The sequence below is a fragment of the Melopsittacus undulatus genome, chromosome 1 (genome assembly GCF_012275295.1).
Source record: "Melopsittacus undulatus isolate bMelUnd1 chromosome 1, bMelUnd1.mat.Z, whole genome shotgun sequence".
Classification (NCBI taxonomy): Eukaryota; Metazoa; Chordata; class Aves; order Psittaciformes; family Psittaculidae; genus Melopsittacus; species Melopsittacus undulatus.
The window spans coordinates 99,538,738-99,559,487 of record NC_047527.1 but is presented as its reverse complement, the minus strand read 5'-3'; the positions used below and the strand labels follow the sequence as shown (position 1 = coordinate 99,559,487).

Here is a 20,750-nt window from a genome sequence, read left to right as displayed (position 1 = left end):
GCAATTTTTTACTTGGGGATTATGCTTTTTATCAACCCTATAGTCTATGAAGATGTGTGTTAATATATCCTGCCAAACTGTGCTATCTGCAGAACCTCCTCCTCTCCTAGGAATGCCTGGACAAGCCTGGGGAATCTTTTCAGGGTAGTTCTCTGGAGGGAGGCATCTTAGAGGCTATGCTTGGAAGCTTCTCAAAAGAAGGCAACAAATAGGTTTTCAGGTGCTGGGAGAAATGGTACCCTAATAGAAAAGAGAGGCCAGGTCCCTAGAGGAATTGCCATCCCTCCATGCAGCAAGTTGGAGGTGAGGATCTGCTCTTTTTAGCTGATTAGTTCTCTGCCTCTAACGTGGGGGTGTCACCTTCCTCAAAGCTTATGGTCAAAAGGCCTCAGACTTCAGTGATGGCAGGCAGATGGCATTTTAGTTTGTAACCATTCTCTAAAAGAGGGATGCTAAAAAGCTGCCTTTGAAATAAGGATGGCTCACATCTAAGAGCAACCGAGAATGTGGCTTTGCATCTCTTCTGACTTCCTGGAGTGGTGGTAGGGAGCTCATCATGCAGACAGGAGTGCTGAGAACTGAAATGCAGGACTTGTGTAGACCTACAGGCTGTGAGATGTGACTTCCATAGTGTATTGCTAGGACCATTAGGCAAAATGGTAAAGGATCTCCTGGAGTGGCCCTTATAATGGGCTTTCACCAGGTGGAATAGATCTGGCAATATCTAAATGGAATTTTCCCTTCTGTGAGCCTTCACTCTGAGGTATGGTGCCTGGTGACATTCATGGAGTCTGTGGGGTTTCCTTGCTTTGTTTTCAGGCTGTGTAAATTGACCTTTTGTTTCTACTTCTGCAACTTGTCCATAGGGTTGGAAAGTATCTGCTGCCAAAGATGCCCAACTTCCATCTACAAAAATGAACTAAGCAGTATTAAAATTGAGAGTAATTGATCAAGTTAGATACTGGTGTAAGGGTTTTATGGCTTTCTGTGATTTCAGGTTGGTAAGTACAAACCTTAGAAGCTAAATTCTTGTTGTAATCAAGTGATGAATAGAAGGGTTGGGTGGAGGAGCTGACAAGAATAAGTCTGGGGTAGTACTTAGGCTGCTACCATGATCTGTTTCTGTGGCTATGAGGACTGGTTTCTTTGCAGGCAAAGCTCTTGCTCAGTTAGGTGATGCCAGCATCATTTTCAGTACTTAAAAATGTACCTTTAACAGCAATGGTGTTCTGAAAATAATGCAAAGTTTTTAAAATCAATAAAATTTTTGTGGAATTTTTACGTCTTGCTTAATAGGTTCAGACTGGAATATTTCTTGATCGCTTGCTGCCCTGTTTTTAGCAGCCTCTAGACACCCTGTGGGCCACTGCACTTAGATGCCAGTATAATTTGGTAGGGATTTGTCATTTTTAATGGTTTCTTTCCCACCTCACTTCTTAAAGCTTCTCTAATTCCATATTGCCCCAATTGTGATATGCAAACTTTAAAAGGAAAATTGCAGCCAGTGTATTTTAAGATTCTTATGGGCAAGCAGCCCCTGCTTAACCTGGCAAATTTGGACAGCTTTTCTCACTAAGGCAAATAAAAAACCTTCCAAATCAAGAAAATTATGTAAGCAAATCCAATGAGTGTGCTCTAAAATTAAACCTGCCTTACAAGTTCTAGGACTTCCATTGTGAAACCAACGAAGATTATTTTGGGAAGGCTGTAAAGCCTTGCCTTGGTGAATGTTCAGTGGTGTCCTGAAACTCTCTCCCTCTGTTCCACTTGTCCCTTTGTTGTGACCAAGTGAGTAGGAATGTAAAACTGTCAGGGACTGTCCTTGCCCAGGACCAGCTCCCCGTTGTCCTAACTGAGCCACAGTAGTTATTGTGCCCAGAAACTTCACAGAAGAACTGGGTAAGTTGTCCTCTGTCATCATGCAGCTCTTGCCATGCAGCACCCAATTCAAAGGCAAGACTCTGTAGCACTGCTGTAGCCTGGCGTGGCTTTGCCGTTGTGGTGCAAAGCAATGTCTCATCTGTGACCAAAGATGTCTGCTGTGAGCTTCTGAACCCTGGAGTTTGCAAGCTGTGCTATGTGCACTCTGCAAAGGAGAGTTATTCTAGAGTGAAGATGACAAGCTGAGTTACGCTTTTACTTATCTTGCCATAAAAGGCTGTCCTCACTCCATGTTCATTGTGACAAATGCTCTATTCTTTCTGCTGTCTTTTCACCATCCCTCCTCATGTATTTTCTAATCTTTCCTCCACTTTGCCATCATATAAGGCATGCTTTTCTGTGGTATATGGCCAAACCTTGTTTAGAGACCCTCATGCCCATGCTGCAAGCTGTGCTTGAAAAAGGTCAGCCTTGTCCTCCAGGGATTTGAGTGTTTTAAGCTTTTCCTGTGGCAACATTGGTGCCTAATTCCCTCCCAGTTTGGGGTGGGAGAAGGGAAGACCCTTGTCTCTGCTTGTTGCTAGCACAGTATCTCCATCCACAGTGGGAATTAATTGACCTCTTAGCATTTGTGCTGAGACAGCTTTGGGCTGTTGTTAGGCTGGGGTGATCTTGAGGGGTTCATGGCACTTCTGGATGAAGCCAGATATAAACGTGGAAAATTTTAGCAGGGAGCACCTGTCTAGTTATGCCCAATAGAGCTGTCAACTCAGCTGTACAAGGTATTTCCATTTGGGAAAACATCCCCCCTGATTTTGTTTTACTGTTATTTGCAGACTGATGAAAGGTTGTTTTTTCTTTGAAAACATACAAAGCATTTGTTAGTGTTGCTATGATTTTCCTTTCTCTGAGTTGTTCTTTCTTTCTTGGCCCTTGTCTTCTGGAGCTTTTGCAGCCAGAAGACACTAAAATCGCAAATGTGCAAAATACAAGATGGATAAACAACTTAATCTCATGGATAGTCAACCTAAATGTTTTCTGAAGCCCTCCTTCAAGGAGGATTAGCTGGTAAAGCATTTGAAAGGTCGTAGCCTTGCTTTGACTTGTGCTGTTGCTGCTCAAGATGCTAAATGCGTGTGAAAGCTTCAGCAAAAGGCCTGAGATGCCATCACTGTTTTCTAAGGCTCCAGGGAGCATCTCTGTCCTCTTGGGCTTTGGACATTCATCTTGGAGCTCTGCCTGCCTGTATTAGCCATTGTGATAGTGTTGCCTGGAGCACTTAGATGTGACATGTATCAACTGGCATTTTGGCTGCACTAAGTGTAAGATTTTTCCAGTGTAGGTTTATATCTGTGTTTTTTTTGTTTTGTTTTGTTTTATATGTGTGCATATTACTGTTATGATTTATTTCCAGGCTGTAACTTTGGTTTTGTCACTTGAAATAGTTTGGAAACTTGGAGGGCTTTTTCAATTATTTGCAAACCCTCTAACTTGGAGGAAAATTCAAGTGTGAAGCATGCTTTTGATTCACAAAGAAATTGTTACAGAGCTCCTGTAGAAAGGTTTCCTCCTGTTTTTGTGTTATTTGGGCCTTTCTTTCTTCTCTGAAGCTGCCTTTGCTTCTTGGCAACTTCAGAACAGATCAGAGGTTGTTATTGAAATGTCAAGACTTACAATGCTGATATCCTTCAACAGAAAGCTGGGTGAGAAATAATGAGTCCAGGAAACTAGTTTTGACTACTTAAACTCTTTGACACAGGGTAGAAGACACTAATACAAATAGTGGTTTTAATAAATCATAGTAATATTTGTGTGCTAGGATGTTATTCCTGCTCCCTTCCATGATGAGACCTGCTAGTCAGCCTTGTAAAGAAAAAAAGCATGAATGTCTCACGGGTGTTTCTTTGCTATAAAATGTGTTTCCCCAATTTTTAGTTTCAGTATTGCTTATTGTTCCAGCTGTGTATGTAAGTTACATGCTGTTGAGGTGCTTTCAACCACTGCTATTTTGGGGCTGGAGAGGGGTAAACTAGAGGGATTCCTTTCTCCACCACCAAGAAAACAAATGTCACTCTGGGGATTGTGGTGGAGAGAAAGCTGGCAAGGCAAGTGAGATCCTGCCACTCTTGTTCCTGTGGGTTCAGCCTGCAGAATTGCAAAGTGTAAATCATGCTTGCAGGGTTTCAAGGAAGTGAGGTGTGAGACTTGTGGGTTAGCATCCCTTGGGGATGCAGGTCAGGAGATGCTGGATGCCTCTGTAACCTCAGGAGCCAGGGAGGTCGGTGCAAGGCTTGGCAGAAGGCATGTGCTTTTGCAAGGATGGGAGACCAAGGCTGGGGGTGAGACAGCTTCCTTGACATGGGGCCAACTGAAACGCCTCAAGTGCAGATGAAGAAAAAGGGATGGGAATGTGATACCATTTACCAGGGAAGATGTAAAACCTAAGAGAAGGAAGCAGCCAAGTTTTGTTGCAGTGCTATAAGGTTTCAGCTGCTGCTTCAGCAATGCTGTTGTGCGGTGATTTGCTTAGTGCTGTGAATTCTAGTTCAGTTTGTACAAGAAGCCAAGGAGATCTCGTCTTGGTGTATGTATCTGTTTAAGCTTAAATGTCTTGAACCACCTTGTTATTTCGCTTCAGCTTGCATTCATACCCTTCATTTCAGATGTGCTTTACCACAGGATTCAAGGGAAACGTAACTCATGCTAAACTGGAGTACAAGCAGGGTACAGTTGGTGGTTCAGCCAGCTTTCAACTTCTTTTGCTCTGATTTTTGTCTTCTGCATGTTATCTAGTATTGGATGGACAGCTCTGGTGCTGCTTATCCCCTGTGGAGAGAGAACCTTCTGGGAAGGCTTCTTCATCAACAAGTTGTTTCTTTTCTTGGAAGCATAAGCTTACTCTTGCTTCAGTATCGTTATCCATAGGTTTTGGGGATTTAGCTGAGCACCTTTGTGGCACTTGTAAATAAGTTAGATCCTTCTACTTTGTTTGGTTTTTTTTTTTCCTGTTGGCTCAGATTTTGACAGACTCCATGTAGTTGTGCCCTGTATTAACCTGGGAATGATGACTCACTCTTCAGACCTGCTGAAAGAGGTGGGATGTGGGAATTGTAAAGCCATCCCACATGCGTTTTGAAGACAGATTGGAAACTCCATTTCAGGCTGGAGCTGCTCTGGGTGTGATTAGCTCTAATGAGCATCTGTTGATGGAGTAATCCAGGGAGAGGGTTCTTGGTGTTCTTTATCACTGATCACATTAGGTTATGAAGGGCTAAGCTGGGAAGATACAGGTTGTTTGTCCAAGCTTACAGCAAAGGTCTTTTGCTTACAGCATGTTCAATGTGTTCCTTTTTCCTTTTCATAGCATTTCAGTGTTGGAGAAATTCCACCAGCACTAAAGCATTGTCAGAAATAAACTTATCTGATTGTTTATGCACGCCACAGGACTTCCCTAATGTGCATAGAGCTCCACAGGTGTAGGCTGGAGTCCCTGGAATTTGCTTGTCTCTTGTAGTATTGAACACAGTTTCTGATCATCCAGCCCTGGACTCTACACAATTAATGTTGTAAGAGAGAATATCAACCTGGGTCATTCTTATGGAATCAAATGCAGAAAGTGCAGTGTTTTTTTTTTTGTTCTTCCCCATTTTTTCCAAATACATATATTAATGAGACACCTCTGGAGCTTCTGATCTTGCTATAGTTTCCTACAATCAACTGAAACCTTACACCATTCATTCAACTGTAACTTGATAATATTTTTAAAGGAAAAGACTCAAATACTGCACTGTAGGTGTGTTGGAGAATGGACCCAGTGACACTTCTTGGGGTCTAAGGAGTAGAACTGTTAAGACAAAGGAAAATAGGAAGTATTTTCCTTTTTCCTCAAGTTCTTTGAATCTTTATGCTGCATTAGATACATGGCCACTATTTTCCCCTTCAGTCCTTGGAAGTGGCTGTTTTATGGCTTCTTGGTGGGGTATGCTCAATATTATGCCATGGCAGTTTTACATATCTCCTAATGATAGTCAGTAGGTGTGGATAGGGAATTATGAAATGTGCACCCACAGACCTCACAGCTTAGTTCCATTTTCTGGGGGATAACCAATGATATAAGGACTGTCCTTCAGCTCTGCTTATTTTGCTGACTGTTGGTGGTGACTTAGGAAATGGGAACTTGCACAACATTGGTTGACAGTATCTTGGATATAGGGTTTGCATGCTGGGATAACTCTAAGCATGTGGATTCTCTTTCCGTGAGACAGTTTTTCCCCAAAATGCTTTCTGGCATGTTTTCTTGCACTTTTTAGTTTGAATAAAAAATATTTCTCCCTTTAGAATTCTGCAGGCACTGGGAAAAATTGGTGTAGGGCTTGGCATATGAATAATAATATTGTAGCTCTGCATTTGTTGGCACTTCCATGTCAAGCATGAGCAACTTGCAAATCAAATGGTTTCCTTATCTGATTTGCTGCTTCTGAGGTCTTATTTTGTAGGCTGAGGTTGAGCTACTTCTTGGAAATGAGGTGGAACAGTCCCAGCATCATGAAGCATGTGTATCATGGAGCTGGAGACCAGTTCTCTGCTAAATGAATATGGATACAGATGTGGCATCCCACAGTGCTGCATCTTTATGTCCAGTCTTAGTGAGGCTCTATCTCCCCCAGAGTGACTTCAAATATGTCAAAATGCTGTGAACAGCCTTCACAGTCAGTGAGGATTGGACTTGTTTGACGTACAGTGTGACATAATGTCTTTCCCCTCTGTAATCTTTTACCCCTTCTAACATCCAGGCACACAAGAGCCGATTCAATTCTTAATCTTGGTGTAATGAAACCACCTCGTGGTTTCTGTATTTGAGTTGATCTAAATTGGGATGGCAGGAGTTCTTGAATCCAACAGCTTTAGGCTATTTTAGGTGGTGAAAATCTGCCATTGGCACTATGGAGGGCATTTATAAGTAACAAGCTAATTACGTAAAATGCACACTGTCCGCTTGTTAAGATCTTCTTAAAGTTTCATAATATAATCAGAATTTGCTATGTATAACACTTGGCTTGTTGTCCTCCCCTCTGCCTTTTTAATACAGCTTGATTAGATGGGTAGATGGGTGATCAATGCAGGAAGGAAATTATTTCCTTAATACTAGTTGATTGAGTGTGCCTCACATGCCCTGTAATACAATGCAGAAATTATTTTTCTTTTGATTTCTAAGCACAAATGCATTGTTTTGAGGATGGATAATATGCAGTCCTGTCTGTTCAACAGCACTTGTAGAACAGAGCTTTGGCTCTCACTTGGATATAGTATTTTGGTTAATATGGCTCTTTATTCATGTAGCATTTACATAGTATGGTAAGCAAGATGCATATGCTGAAGTCACCAAGGCTTCTGAGGGTGTTTACCTGAAGTGTTGGCAGAGGTGTATCTGGCTGAGGTCATGCCAAAATTCTGTAGTTCAATCACTTCCAAAGGTGAAGGTCCTGCCAGCAGCACAGGTCTGTTAAAGACATCTTGGCTATCAATATCAATTTGTCCATCACCTGTGTTTAACCACTGTTACAGCATCTGCTTCCCTTCCAGAAAACTGCGTGGATTCAATCCCTTCAGGAAGTGTTGTACCATTCCTATAATGGTGTGGGACCTGGGCCTTTCTTGATGATGGTGAATGGACATGGGGAGATTGATGGCAGATGTTTGCATTGCTTGTTCAATCTTCTTTTTGCTGCGACAAACTGAGGTGTGGAGGAGCAGTGTTTTGGGGTGCTGGGGGAGATGAAGAGAAAGAGGATGCCGTCAGTGGATGGCAGTGAGGGAAAGACAATGCAGTGCCCTGGCTTCTGCAGCAGAAGACCAGTAAGATTTGTGATGTTGGCTGGCTCCGTGGGAACCTGTTCTAGAATACTTCAAGAACATAGTATCCTGCACTGGAAATTTACTCTAATATGATGATTTTAAAACCTTGGCCAGATCTAATTTCCTTAGCTAGAGATCTGACCATTGAGGCTTAATTGGAGGCTTGCAAAACCTCAGGACCTCAAAACTCCTTCAGGCAGGCATTTGTGAAACACCTTTTGTCATGGGATGACCTTTATGCAAGAGCTTTTGACTATCCTCCTGTTGAGTTTTGTAAGGAACCAGCCTATGTTCACAGTTCATTACCACAATCTCTGTTGGGAGCTCAGAATGAGGAAAAACTTCTACCTTCCCATCACCAGAATGTCTCTTGCATCCTGCTCTTTCCAGTGCCCAGAAAGTTTGTTTTTTCACCTGTTTAGTTTTTAAACCTGCCACGAGGATAATATGACATTAGAGTGGAAAAGCTATCGCTGCTGTGCAGGGGAGGAATTGCAGAGCTGTAAACTGCTCCCAAAATAGACCAGATGATGTGTCAAACCGCCCAACCATCTAAATACTCCACGAACTGACCTCCATGCGATATATAATAGGGGCTGGGTAAAATGTTTTGAGGGGAGGGGGAGGTGAAACCCCCCCTCCTGCCTGAATCTGCATGCTTGTTTCTTCAAGTTGTCATTTGTCCAGAAGTTGATTAGGAGCCAGTCTCTGCCTCCAGCTGGGACCTTCAGGTCCTGAATATAAAATCTGGGGCTGGGAAAGAAGGAAGAAGCTCTGCTTCCCTCAGAGGTTCAATTTCAAATTCCTAGCTCCTGGATTTGTCTGGAAAGTAACCTTTATTTTCTCTTTAGCTTCTGTACTACTTGAGTGTGTGTGTACAGGGATATCTCCAGACAGTGAGGGAAGCTGTCTTCCTTGGCTACAAGATGTTTCTTCCCTGGCTGCCAGTCGCTGTGGTCTGGGCAAGGGCAGCTATATAACTGCAGCATCTGCTGAGAACAGACCAGGCAGTGTTCAGGAGGGACAGCACGATTTATCTGACAGCCAGGACGGGGAGGAGGAAAGCAACAGGCCAAGTCCTGCTGTATGATGAGTGCTGTGGAGCTGTTGAGCCTTTATCTCCCAGATTTAACAAACGTGCTGGCTGAGGTGTGAGGAAGACAAATGGGCGATTCATTATGAAGTCAGATGTATTCCCTGGCAGGGGTGGGTGGGAGAGACTGACACTAACACATGGCTGGCCGTGCTGTTGCTGAAGCTGTGCAAGGCATGCCCACGTCCCGATGTGCTGAGGGCTGTTGTGGGTGGGAGGCTTGCTGGGGATGTGGAAGGATTGCTGCTGGGACCATGGAGGTGGAGCTGCTGACAGCGAGCACAGCAGTGATAGCCTCTCCAAGGAAAGAGCAGGACGCACTGCATGTATGAGTCCAGCAAAGTGTTAGTGTGGTGTGTGCTCAACACCACTGGGGCAGTTCTTGCTGTCAGCGCATCGTGCAGGTGTCTGTCTTGGTGCTGAGAACATCACTGCTATTAAGGGTTGAACCAAAGGTTTCTTCAGTCAGGCATGGACATCTGGGGAAGCCAAGGGGAAGTGGGACAAGTGAGGTGTCTCCTGGCATGTCCTGCTTGCTCCTGGCAGTCAGTGGTTTAGAACCTTCCTGAGCCAGAGGCTGTGTTCAAGCCCTCATGTTTCATCACCCACCTGAATGAACCTCCCTTTCCTAAATTTGTCTAATCCCTTCTGGAATCTATTAATAGTTTTGGGCTTCATAACATCCGGTGGCAATAAGTCTTTAGTTTAATGATGTGCTGTTTGGAAAAAATGCTTCAATCTCAGTGTGTAGTATCTATTATTTATTTCATACTGTGCCTTGCCTGAGTCAAAAGGTCTGATCCATTCATTGCCCTGAGTGAGGTGGTCCTGTGGAGCCCCCAGCCCTTGGGCAGATCTGCAGGACTTGGTCATCCTTCATGTCAGTAGCTTGAACTGGAGAGAGCCGGAAGGATGGGCGGGAGGTGTTTCGGGAACTAGGAGTGCCCTTACCCATGAGTGATGCTTTCCAATCCTGCCTTCATAAACCTGCTGGAATAAAGCAGAAGCAGTACAAAAATCAATGAGCAAAATGTGGGGGTTTTGGTTCTCTTTGTTTAGATTTCAAATGCTAAATATCCTTGGCTATGGTTATCTCCCTTCTCCCAAGACAAGGGAAGTTACTGAGAAAGATCATGGACTTGGATTTTCTATGCTTGGAACATATCATGCTGTTGAGCACCTGGCCTGTTTCCTTTGGTATGCTGGCTTTAAAATCTGGTAGAAATTCTTTTGCTGTAGTCCTCTGTGTAATGTGTTATGTCTTCTCTTGATCCTCAATGCCACCAAAGCTATTCAAAAGCAAGGCATAGGAGGGATGGTTAGGTATCTCTTTTACAAGTGTGATCTATGAATGTCATTTTTCTGTCATGGAGATATTGGGCAGGGCTTTCAGCAGTGTAAAAATAAAAAAAGAAAAAGAAAACCAAAATCAAACAAACAAAATAAGCCCAACAAACCCCAAAACCTCCCCACAAAACATCCAGGCCACAAAAGAACAAAAAAAAAATACCCCACCACAATCAACCCCTCTACCTTATGGTAGTTTTGCCTTCCTCTTGTCAGAAGGTGTTATTGTAGGGTGTGGATGTGTTGTGCATGTGTGTGTCTTGCCTATTCATCCTGTCATGGAAAATACTCTGGAAATATTAATTTGCTTCCCTCCATACCATGTGGAGCTAAATGGGGAGGAAAAAAAACAACAAACTGTGCTGGGTTTTTTATTTATTTTTGTGATTTTTTTTGTTTGTTTGTTTGTTTTTAATTCTCTGTACTTCTCATCTTCCACCACATTGCTCCCCTTTTAACCGCTTCCCCACACCAAAGCACGCAGCCAATGGTCTAGAAGGACTCATGCCAATATAAATAAGATAAAAGTGAGCAGTGATCAGGATAAAGAGCACCAATGGGTCATAAGGTGGGGGTCCAGGAGCTGTCCAGCCAAGGAGTGGGGCACTGGTGGGGGGTTAACTCCTGGCACAGGCTGCCAAGGGCAAAGCTAATGCTGTCTTAAATCAGGAGTGAAAGCCCCTGTTGCTGCCTAGCCCATGCATTCCACTGGCACCGCAGTTCACCAGCTGGTTTTGAGTTGAAAATCCTTCGTAAATCTTGCTGATTGCTGTTTCATTCTTGAGAGGATGAAGGGGAGAGGAAACAACCTTCCCCTCCCCTCTTCCTTTCTCCACTTCTGCTTGCTTATGGGCAAAATTGCACCAGCAGGATTAGTCGCAAGCAGCTCTTGGGCCTAGCTACCTGGGACCTTCCAGTCAAGGGCAGCTAATAGTCAGTGAGCTGTAAAAACTAAACACCTCAAAAACCCATCAGAGTTTTTTAAAGGTGGCTTAGTGCTGGAGCTGTTCAGCACAAGCCATGAAGTTGCAAGTGCCTGTACAGCTGGTCCTGATGCTTGCCTTCTCTTTGTATAATTTCTATGCTGGTGAATCTGAATGTTGTAACTGAGATATTTACCTAAAAAAAAGTTTTCCTCTGATGAACTGGAAACTTCTTGAATAAGGTTCGTTGTAATGGGAGGGTGCGGAGGGAGGAGGAGAGGTAATTCAGCCTTGTGGTTCAGGAACATCACCAAGAGTTGAAAGACCCAAGGCTGCTTCCTTCTGCTGTGGGGTTCTGTGCTTGTGCCCTCCTCATTGGGCAGAAGGGAGGGCATTGCTTCCTTCAGTAGAGTGCTGCTAGCTGTAATTCATAACCTGTGCAGGTCTTATGCCTTGCATGAGTGGGAAATGCTGCAGCAGCTTGAAGTATTTGCTTGTGGTGCTTCTGATTGCCACAGTGCAAAAATAGTTGTTCCTCATGGCATCTTGGCTCCATGGATCCTATGCAGGATTTCACCGTACCAAGAACATCTCCAGCCCTCCACATCTGAACTGAGTCACGTATTCCCTGCTCATTCACTGAAGTATTTTTTCCTTCAGTTGCTAAATTTTGCCCTCATAGACTCTGTGCCAAACTTCTTTTTGGTAATTTGTACAGGAGAAGTTGAGGGCATGTTTTGGCAGGAAAATTGCATGGAAGCTTATTTATACATAGAATCATAGAATAGTTAGGGTTGGAAAGGACTTTAAGATCATCTAATTCTAACCCCTCTGCCATGGGCAGGGACACCTCGCACTAAACCATATCACCCAAGGCTTCATCCAACCTGGCCTTGAACACTGCCAGGGATGGAGCGTTCACAGCCTCCTTGGGCAGGAACCATCTTGCATCTGGGAGGCAACCATCTGTGTCTTGCCTCATTCACAGAAAAATCCCTTCTGAAGTGATGTGACAACTCTGTTAAGGGTGTTGGGGGTCCAGTCCTCTTAAGACAGGACAGATGGTGTGGGGAGATTTCACTTGGGCTGCTTTGTTCAGCAGCCTGGGAGAAGTCCTCTGACTTCTGGGTGATTTTCAGCTATAAGGCTGAAATGGGAAACTTGGGCATAAATATGTCTCTGTGGTAACACCTGGGCCTGAAAATAGCTTAATTATTTGAGATCAGAGTAGCTGCTGTGAATGCTAGTAGCATACAGGGAGGTGGTGGTGGAAGGGGAAGAGTTGGAGATTTGCACCAGCAAATTCTTTCTTCCAGAAGCAGCTGTTAGTCCTCTCTTTGCTGGATGCTAGAAATAACTCTTGATAGAACTCAGAAGCCTCGCAGGTTTGTGCAGCAGATCCTTGCCAGCCCACTTGTTCATCCCCTTGCCCACAATCTTCAAAGAAGCCCAGAGGGAACCACTGTCTAGATCTACCTAGGCAGAGGAGTGATTGCAAACACATTTGAATGACTGAAGCCTATAAAAATCTGCACCTTTATGTCTTACAAAAAGAAAATCTGTCTAAGCATACTTCATCAGGAGCCTGGTGGAGTTGGGTGCTTTCTTGCCTCATAAGTGGGATCTATCTGGTTGGAAATTCCCCCTCTCTCCTCCATCCTTTTCTCCTCTCTCCTCAAAATTGCCACCCCTCAGAAACTGATCCAAGAAGTTGAAACTGATGTTCTCTGGGACATGTGTGAGTTATGGCTGCTTACTACCTGCATGCAGGGAGGCTGCAAGGCCCTATTGCTCCTACCATGTGTTGATGGAAGCACGTAATATTGTAGTGGTCCCCATAGTGGGAGCTGTTAATTATTTATTTTGCAAGTGGAAGCTGCAGCTGAGATTTTGGCACTATTAAGAAGCCCATGTTTGAGGAGTTGCTATGTAAGGGAAAGCTTTGGGTATGTGTACTGTGCTATCAAAAGGAAAATAAGGATCAAAATGGCAATTGGGAGAAAACTGTGATGACAATAGCTGTATTCTGTTGCTGGAGTTTCCAGATGTGTTTGCCTTTTTAATGGTCCTCAGCAGCAAGACACCATTGTTTATAGTGAATGATGTGAACAGCAAAAAGGAGAGGTAAGCCCAGAGCAGAGCTGTCTGTGAGTGACCTTGGAGGAAGATAACCAGCATGTGCAGAAAGTGCAGTGTCTGTGGGTAAGGGGAGGAAGCCTTGTAAACTGCCAGCATAGATGGAGTTTTAGCAAACATGTTTTTGATTTCTAAGTGGAGTGTAGGCTGTTCAGCTCTGCTCCGTAAAGCCCTGCATGGTCTACATCTTGGGCTGGGTGAAACAATTATCCTCCTGTCATGACTCCCACAGTGCTATACTACCAATCCAGAGGAGATCAGTGGAAAAACTACACTGAGGAAGGGTTAGGGTAGAAGTGAATAACTCTAACAGAGCAATTTTCATGAAATGACTTAACACTTGCTGAGATGGCAGGATATTGTGGAAGCCAAAAAATCCTTGCTGAGGTTTGGAGAATGCCTTGCCTTATTTTTTTGAAAGGACTTAATGGGATATGCATTCTTTTTTTGCACATGTATGCATTAATCAAAGTGGAAACCTTTGGCTTTCTAGCTCAGAATGGTAAAGAATTTAAAACCTAGCATGCGTGGCTCTGGATTTTGTGGTTTAAGCAAGGCAGCAATAAACATGAATGCCTGTATGCTGGGGTGAGCAATGTATTTTGGAGCAAGTATACTTACATCTGCCTTTAGTTTTCTGTTTTCTTTCTACCCCTTAATTATTTAGTAGCAAAGAGAAGAAAGCTGCCTTTTATCCCAGATGACATTGGGGATCCTTGGGTAACATGGTCTAGTGTGAGCTGTCCCTACCCATGGCAGGGGAGCTGGAACTGGATGACCTTAAGGTCCTTTCCAACCTGAACTATTCTGTGATCCTGATAGCTCTGGGAGGGGCAGAACTGAGGTTGGTTTCCTCTAAAGGGTGTTTAGTTAGTGTGAGCACAATGGTGGTACTTGTATGTGATTACTTAAAAAAACAAGCATAGTGCAGAATGAGGTAGGTGATTCTTCAATGGCCAGCTCTTGCTCCAAATAGCAAGTTTTCATCACTTGCCATGGAATTCAGAATTTTCGTGGACTTTTGGCCTCTTGCACTTCAAATAGTAATTAGCTTTTGTGGGATGGGGGAAAACTGCTTCACATTGTGGGAGAGCAATTGTGAGGGAGAGATGGCAACTCAAGGTTGTTGGATGCAAAATAAATGTAGGCCTGGTGTAAATAACTCACCAATTTGAATCGTTTATGTATTGTAGTGAAGGTCAGTGTTCAAGTTGTAACCTTTTTTGTAGCTTCTTAATTATTAAAAGGAAGAAGTGGTGGAAAGAGAAGGAAAAGGGTTTGAAGAGCAGCAATATTGCAGAGAGAACATTAATGTAAGAAGGGAAAATAGAAATCAATTTGGTCGTTGTACAGATGTACCAAAGATTAATCTCCCAACAGAGAAGGAAGTGCCGGGATAGGAATGCAATATTTCAGCAAGCCTGTCATTCCAGGCGGGTAGAGCAGAGGTATTTCCTTGCAGGAAAGCAGCTCACCTTGGCTCGCATCTCTGGCGGCACTTGCAAAAGAAACTCTTGAGCATGTCAAAAACGAGAATGCACTCACAGGTCTATGCAGGCGCCTTACTTCTGTCTCATCCCCCTCAAATTCTCATTGGGAAAATCCCCAGTTAAGCAAGAGAAAATACAGGGACACTGATGAAAGTGTGAACTGACGAGGCAATAAAATATCTTGACTTCTAAGATGGGCTGAAAGCAGGGTTCAGTTTGAATTGCCTCTCTGGAAGAGCAATATTTCCATGGTGCTACAGATAAAACTTGGCTGTTCAGCTATCGGTGTGAGTTGTGCAGTGGCAGGGACTCCAAAATGACACAATTGCAGAGTGTTGGCTGGCAGTTTAATCCCAACAGTTGTGGATAGGGTGTGTATAAAATAAAATATAAAATATAAAATAAAAACCACCCCCCCTTCCTGAAAAAATTCCTTGGAAAGAACAGCTTGGTCTTTGTGAGGTGCTGAGAAAGCATCAGACTGACACAGTTGCCTTACAGGACCTCACTCAGCCTAGGTTGCATAAAAGGGCTTTATAGGATTATAAAGGTTCCATGCAGCGGCAGCTCCAAGGCAATGTGTCAGGTGGGGCACAGGCGCTCCCTGGCTCTGCCTGCACTTGTTTGTTGGTGCCATGCTCTGAAAAGTGCCACCTCACCCCTGGAACATGTCTACAGAGCTGAGGCTGCTGCATTGGTCCCCTTGCTGCTGAAATAGGCATCCATCCAGTGCTAGGGAGAGAGATGTATGGGTGTGCATGCACATATGTTGGTTTTGCTCATGGAAGTCTTGGCCTGGAAGAGCTTCATTGCTTGCTGGGTAGTAAAAGTCTCTCCTCTAAATTTACTTGTCACTTTCTGGAGATGCTTTCCTAGTATACTTGCCTCACTCTGATTAGGATCAGCTTGAAAGCCAGTGAAATTAGTCTGAGCAGTAGACTCAGACCAGGCAGTGATGATGGTCCGTTCAGCATGTGCACTGCATATGCATTATTTTTTACTAATTTGGACTTTCAAGTCCTTTTCTCTGATGGATGAGGACAGGGCAGAGTTGAGTTGGGAAACAGGAGGTGGGAAAAGGTGTATTCTGCTTTTACAGAGCATTGTCTTGGTGTCTTGTTTTTGGGTGTGTTTTTGAGGAAGGGATGAAAGGTGTGCTGGCACTGCTTCTCAGCTCACTGTGGCTGTTGTCAATGTGTCACAGATATTAGGTGAGCTTCTACCAAAGCCTTTTGCAGAAAGCAGTGAAAATGTACATTGCTGACAATTAGTCAATTTAATGCTTCAATTTTCTGTTGTTTCCCAGGGCTTCCCAACCATTCAAAGTGGCTGTTGGAGGCCAGTCCTCTGGTATTGTACAGCACTGCAAATTCTGTTTTTCTTTCTTCTCCCTATTCCTCGCTCTTTGTTTTTTATCTAAATGTCTTCTGTTTGAGATACATGCAATTGGGCTGTGCCATCAGCAAGTTTTGCAGGGCTGATCTTGTGGGGAGCCATACTTTGAAGTATTTCAGTGCCAAACACCTAACAGGGGAGATGGGGAAGGGGTTCAAAATCAGCAGTTGCTCTGCAGAGATCTTTCTATAGAATCCATTCCTGTATCTCTTCTCATTGCAGTAGACATCTGCTACATGATACTCAGACCTTATGTTTTCCAGAACACTTAGCTTAACAGTACCTGCTTATTTGGACAGGTTAACTGGGGAGGGGGAGCTGTAGAAATTGCTTTTATGTCTTCCGCTTTCTTTGCCATCTGAGGATATCCCATGTGCCAACTGTGAAAGCTTGCAGAAATGAATCTCCAGAGCAGAAGAATTGATGAAGGCAAGGAATTAATGTCCTGGAGATTTCATTACAGGTGTTTACCACTGTGAAGCTCAGACCAAGCCACCTTTCTCACAAACAAGCCTGCTTGGAGCTTTGGTTAACAGGGTGCCAGGGCTGGATGATGTCCTGTCTCCTTGGGAAGCAGTTGTGACCAAATCCCACACAGTGTCCGAGCTGAAACAGAGCAAAAACATGAGGGCTAAACCTTGTCAGTGCTTCAGATGGAGCTTGCTGTTTGGCCTTTTGGATATTATTATAATTTTTCTGGTGAGCAGAATTTGGGGAAGAACTATTTTTTTGGAAATTCTTCACTGGGTTACACTAGCTTTCCATGCTCCCCACAAATCACTGACTTTTCAGTTTTACCATTACAGTTTTTCTGGAAATCCTAATTTCCAGAAATTACCTGAAGGTAACTGAAAAAGAACATTTCACTGCTTGTTTTTTCAGTCTCTCCTGTGGAGACAGGCTGAGAGACCTGGGCTTCTTCAGCCTGAAGAAGAGAAGACTCTGGGGAGACCTTAGAGCAGCTTCCAGTGCTTAAAGAGGCTGACAGGAAAGCTGGAGAGGGGCTTTTGACAAGGGCAGGTAGGGACAGAAGAAGAGAGAAATCCTCCTTAAAAAAGGAAAGCACATGCTGCCACTGGGTGGGGGTTTAAATGCTTTCCAGGATTCCTCTGCATTCAGTGAAAGGGGGGTGAGTGTGTGCTTGCCTCCTGTGCCTATCACCCCATTTTCCCCAGTGGTCCTGCAGCAATGGAGATGTTTGAATCTGCGGCCCATCCGCATGCTCGCCTGTGCAGGATTGCAGCATTCCAGCATGTTTTCAATTCAGGCTTTAAGCAATTCTTCCTTTTTGGCTTGGGAAATGTCTTCAGGTCCTTTGAAACCCTGCATAGTGATTCCCATTGACTCTGTGGACTGGCACCTGGCCAGAAAAGGACAGAGCCAGGAGAGTGGGGTGTGGGCAGCCTGGCCAACAAATGGCTCATGAGCCCAGCAGATGTTTCTGAAGCCTCTCTGCTCCCTGGGGCTGATGCCAGCCTGGTTCTCTTCCAGCAGCTCATCACTTGATACTGGGAACAGTACGCTGGCTTCTTTTGTTGCACATTGTATGAGTCAAGGACCTTGTGTTTGGAGAAGGCAGAGGAGGGGAGAAGGCAATGGGACATGCATTTCTTCAGGCCATGTTTTAGGTTTCTGGGCTAATCCTGCCTTGCAAAAGCTTTTGGCAGATTCTCCTGGAAAGTGTCTCCTGCTCTCAAGCCTCAGGCTGTGGCTCACTAAGTTTTATGTCAGAATCAATTCTGCTGAAGGCAAGGTGGCTACACAAGCTTTCCTGATGTGTCTCTTGGTTTGGTGGGATAAATCATCCTCTATACCTTCACAAGCCAGTTCTAGCTCTGCTTGATGTGCTAAAGTGATTTTTTTTTTTTGTTTATGCACAGGAGAGTGACTGTAGTGCTCATATTTTTGCTAGTTTCCCAAGTTCATGCAGTTAGGTACCTTCAATTATTTCTTTCCTAGTTCAGTTTTCAACACAGTCCTGGGGTGAAGATTGCCAAGGACTTACATTCAAGCAAGCTGTGAGAGCTGGTAGAGAACATAAATCCAAATACTGCTTCTTACCCTTCTCTTGCTCCCACCTTGCACATTCACTGCAAAAAGCCTTGCCTAGAAGTCAGCAAGCCCCACGTGGTTCCTCAACCAGGGAAAGCCTGCCATGGCTCCCACTTGTACCACAGGCTGTGGTTTTTCTATCATCACTGTTGTGCTACTCTTTTCCCCTGCAGGCTGACAGGGAACGAGCCCCTGACCATCCTCCCTCTGACCTCAGAAATGGAGGAAGCTGCCGTCAAAGCCCACTACAAAGTCTGTGACCGCCTGAAGCTGGAGAAGAAGCAGCGCAGGATGTGCCGGCGGGACCCTGGCGTGGCTGAGACCCTGATGGAGGCAATCAGCATGAGTGCACTGGAGTGCCAGTACCAGTTTCGCTTTGAGCGCTGGAACTGCACCCTTGAGGGTCGCTACCGGGCCAGCTTGTTAAAGAGAGGTGAGTAGGGTGGGGGGGGGATGGACGGATGACTGTCTTAGACGAAGGTGCTGGCACCCCCTGCACACATTGTCTTCCCTGGCATTTTGCAGGGTGGTCATCCTGATGCATCCTTTGCCAGTGATGGATCACCACCTCACCAGGAGCTTGTAGAAGGTAGCCACTAAGCTAAGCTCATCTCATCCTTGAAAATTCACACCAAGCAAAAGATGTGCTATATGGTAGTATTGTATATGCTTGTATTACTTAAGCAACCCCTGTCTGATTCCCCTGGCTCCTTTCATTAGAGGCTGGAGGTGTTCATGTGTGTATCTGTTGCCAGTAACTACAGTTGCTTCTCACTTCTGATGGAAGTTGAGCTGTTGCTGGAGGGGAAGGTGTTGAAGTTCCCAAAGCTGTTCCAGTCCTCCCCCACCCCCATTTATTATATCAACTTTTCAGGAAAGAAATTGAGAAAATGCATTAAGGGGAATAAACCAAAATGGACTGTTCTGTGCTGCCCTGTTATGGGGACCCATATCATAGTGTGGGGCAAAATGGGCAAATGCTTGTGTCCTGTTGTCGCTCTACCCAGATAAAAGCTCCCTGGATGCAAATGGTGGGTAATTCCCACAACTCTTCTAGTAGCTCAGGTGGAGATGACCAGAAGCTGAGAGTATTGGAGGACCAGGTGATATTTTTATCTCCTTCCTTTGTGCTACCTCATAGTCCAGTTTCCTGCACCAACCCAGTAAAATCCAGTTCTTATTTCTGGACTGCAGCTAATGGTGCATCAGAACCGTTTTACAAGTAGCTTGCATGGATCTTGAAGACTTTAGTGTCTTCTAGGAAGTCCCATGCTCAGCAATGGACCTGGACATACACAAATCCAGGATTTGATGTACTCAAAGATAAGAGCAGATGTTTGCAAGGTGCCCTCCCTCCCTTGCTAATTAGTGAGGAGGAGTAATTCAGAAGTGCTAGGGCTTAACTAATGCACTGTCACTGATTGCAGTGGAAACAAGGAAAGTCCTTATGAAACCCAAGAGGTCCAGCCAGAGCTGCAAGACATTTAAAAATAGCCCCGCATGCCAAAGGAGTCCCTGGATTAATGTTGTCTTGGGAAAGCCAAGCACTTTCTCATGCTGACACCTGGAGGCCACAGCTTGTTCCTTCAGACATGCCTGCCTCTGGGGGTAGCCCTTGGCAAGGGGTATTTTGAAGCAGCCTGAACGTGAGCTGTCTTAAAAGACCCTTGAGAACCCCCCTCCCTTGTCAGGACCCCGTGTAATAAATACAACTCTGAGGGTTGCAAGGTTCTGCCTGCTGTCTCATTCTTCCATGTTTTATGTCCCTACAACATCTCTGCTCTCCACTGATGCTGTAAATCCTTCAGAAGTTGTTCCTGCAGCATAACACACTGCCTTGTAAATCTTTCTCCTTCCCCTCGGGAGCTGCTGGTTCCTGGTTCAGCATTGCAGCAAGTGATACCCCAGGGCAAAGGCACACATGTATCACCCACTAAGACACAGTTATCCAAATATGCTGGTGTGGGCTTTCTTCTTCTCCTTCAGGACCATTGCAGATTTTAAAGGAGAGAAGGGGGTTGGGGGGTTGGAAGGAAGGCAACCCCCCCCCCCCCAATTGCACTTAAATTTCTCCCTCCATTTTTACACTTGGTCACCGGAACAGCCCGGCTGCTGGTTTGCAACTTGGGCTGATGCAGCCTGTTTCTTAAAATAACAGGGGATTGTTTAAGGGACTTGTTATCCTCTCTGGATACTCACAAACAATTTTGGAAATGTCTGAAACTGGATAGCTGCGGATGGCAGGCTGTCAATGCACCGGGGGTTAGAATGCCTGCATTGATTTAAAGCTCATTATCTTGTTACAAAATATCTTGGTGCAATCAAATAGTGCATGGCAGAGATGGCTTTAAATCTGGCCGGAGCCAGATGTCACATGGACTTGCTTGGAAGCTGCCTGAGCTGGCTGTGGGCAAGATGATGCCCGTGCTGATGGGCACTGGGAATCTGTGAAACTTTAGGTGATGGAGAAGGGGAGGAATAGAGCAAAGCTGATGGGGCAGATTCATGGAGGGGGAGAATCTGGCAACTGAACCATTCCTCCTGTCTTTCCATCAAACACGGTCTGCAATGTGGTTG

At 44.7% G+C, this 20,750-nt stretch overlaps 1 protein-coding gene across 1 annotated transcript in view; it reads left to right on the top strand.

Annotated features, from left to right (window-relative positions):
- The window catches only part of WNT9A (Wnt family member 9A), a 50,204-nt gene that overhangs the window by 15,623 nt on the left and 13,831 nt on the right, over positions 1–20,750 (top strand). The window contains exon 2 of the mRNA XM_005143968.3: positions 18,347–18,606. Within this exon, the coding sequence (XP_005144025.1) occupies positions 18,347–18,606 (260 nt within the window). The remainder of the gene's footprint in view (positions 1–18,346; positions 18,607–20,750) is intronic.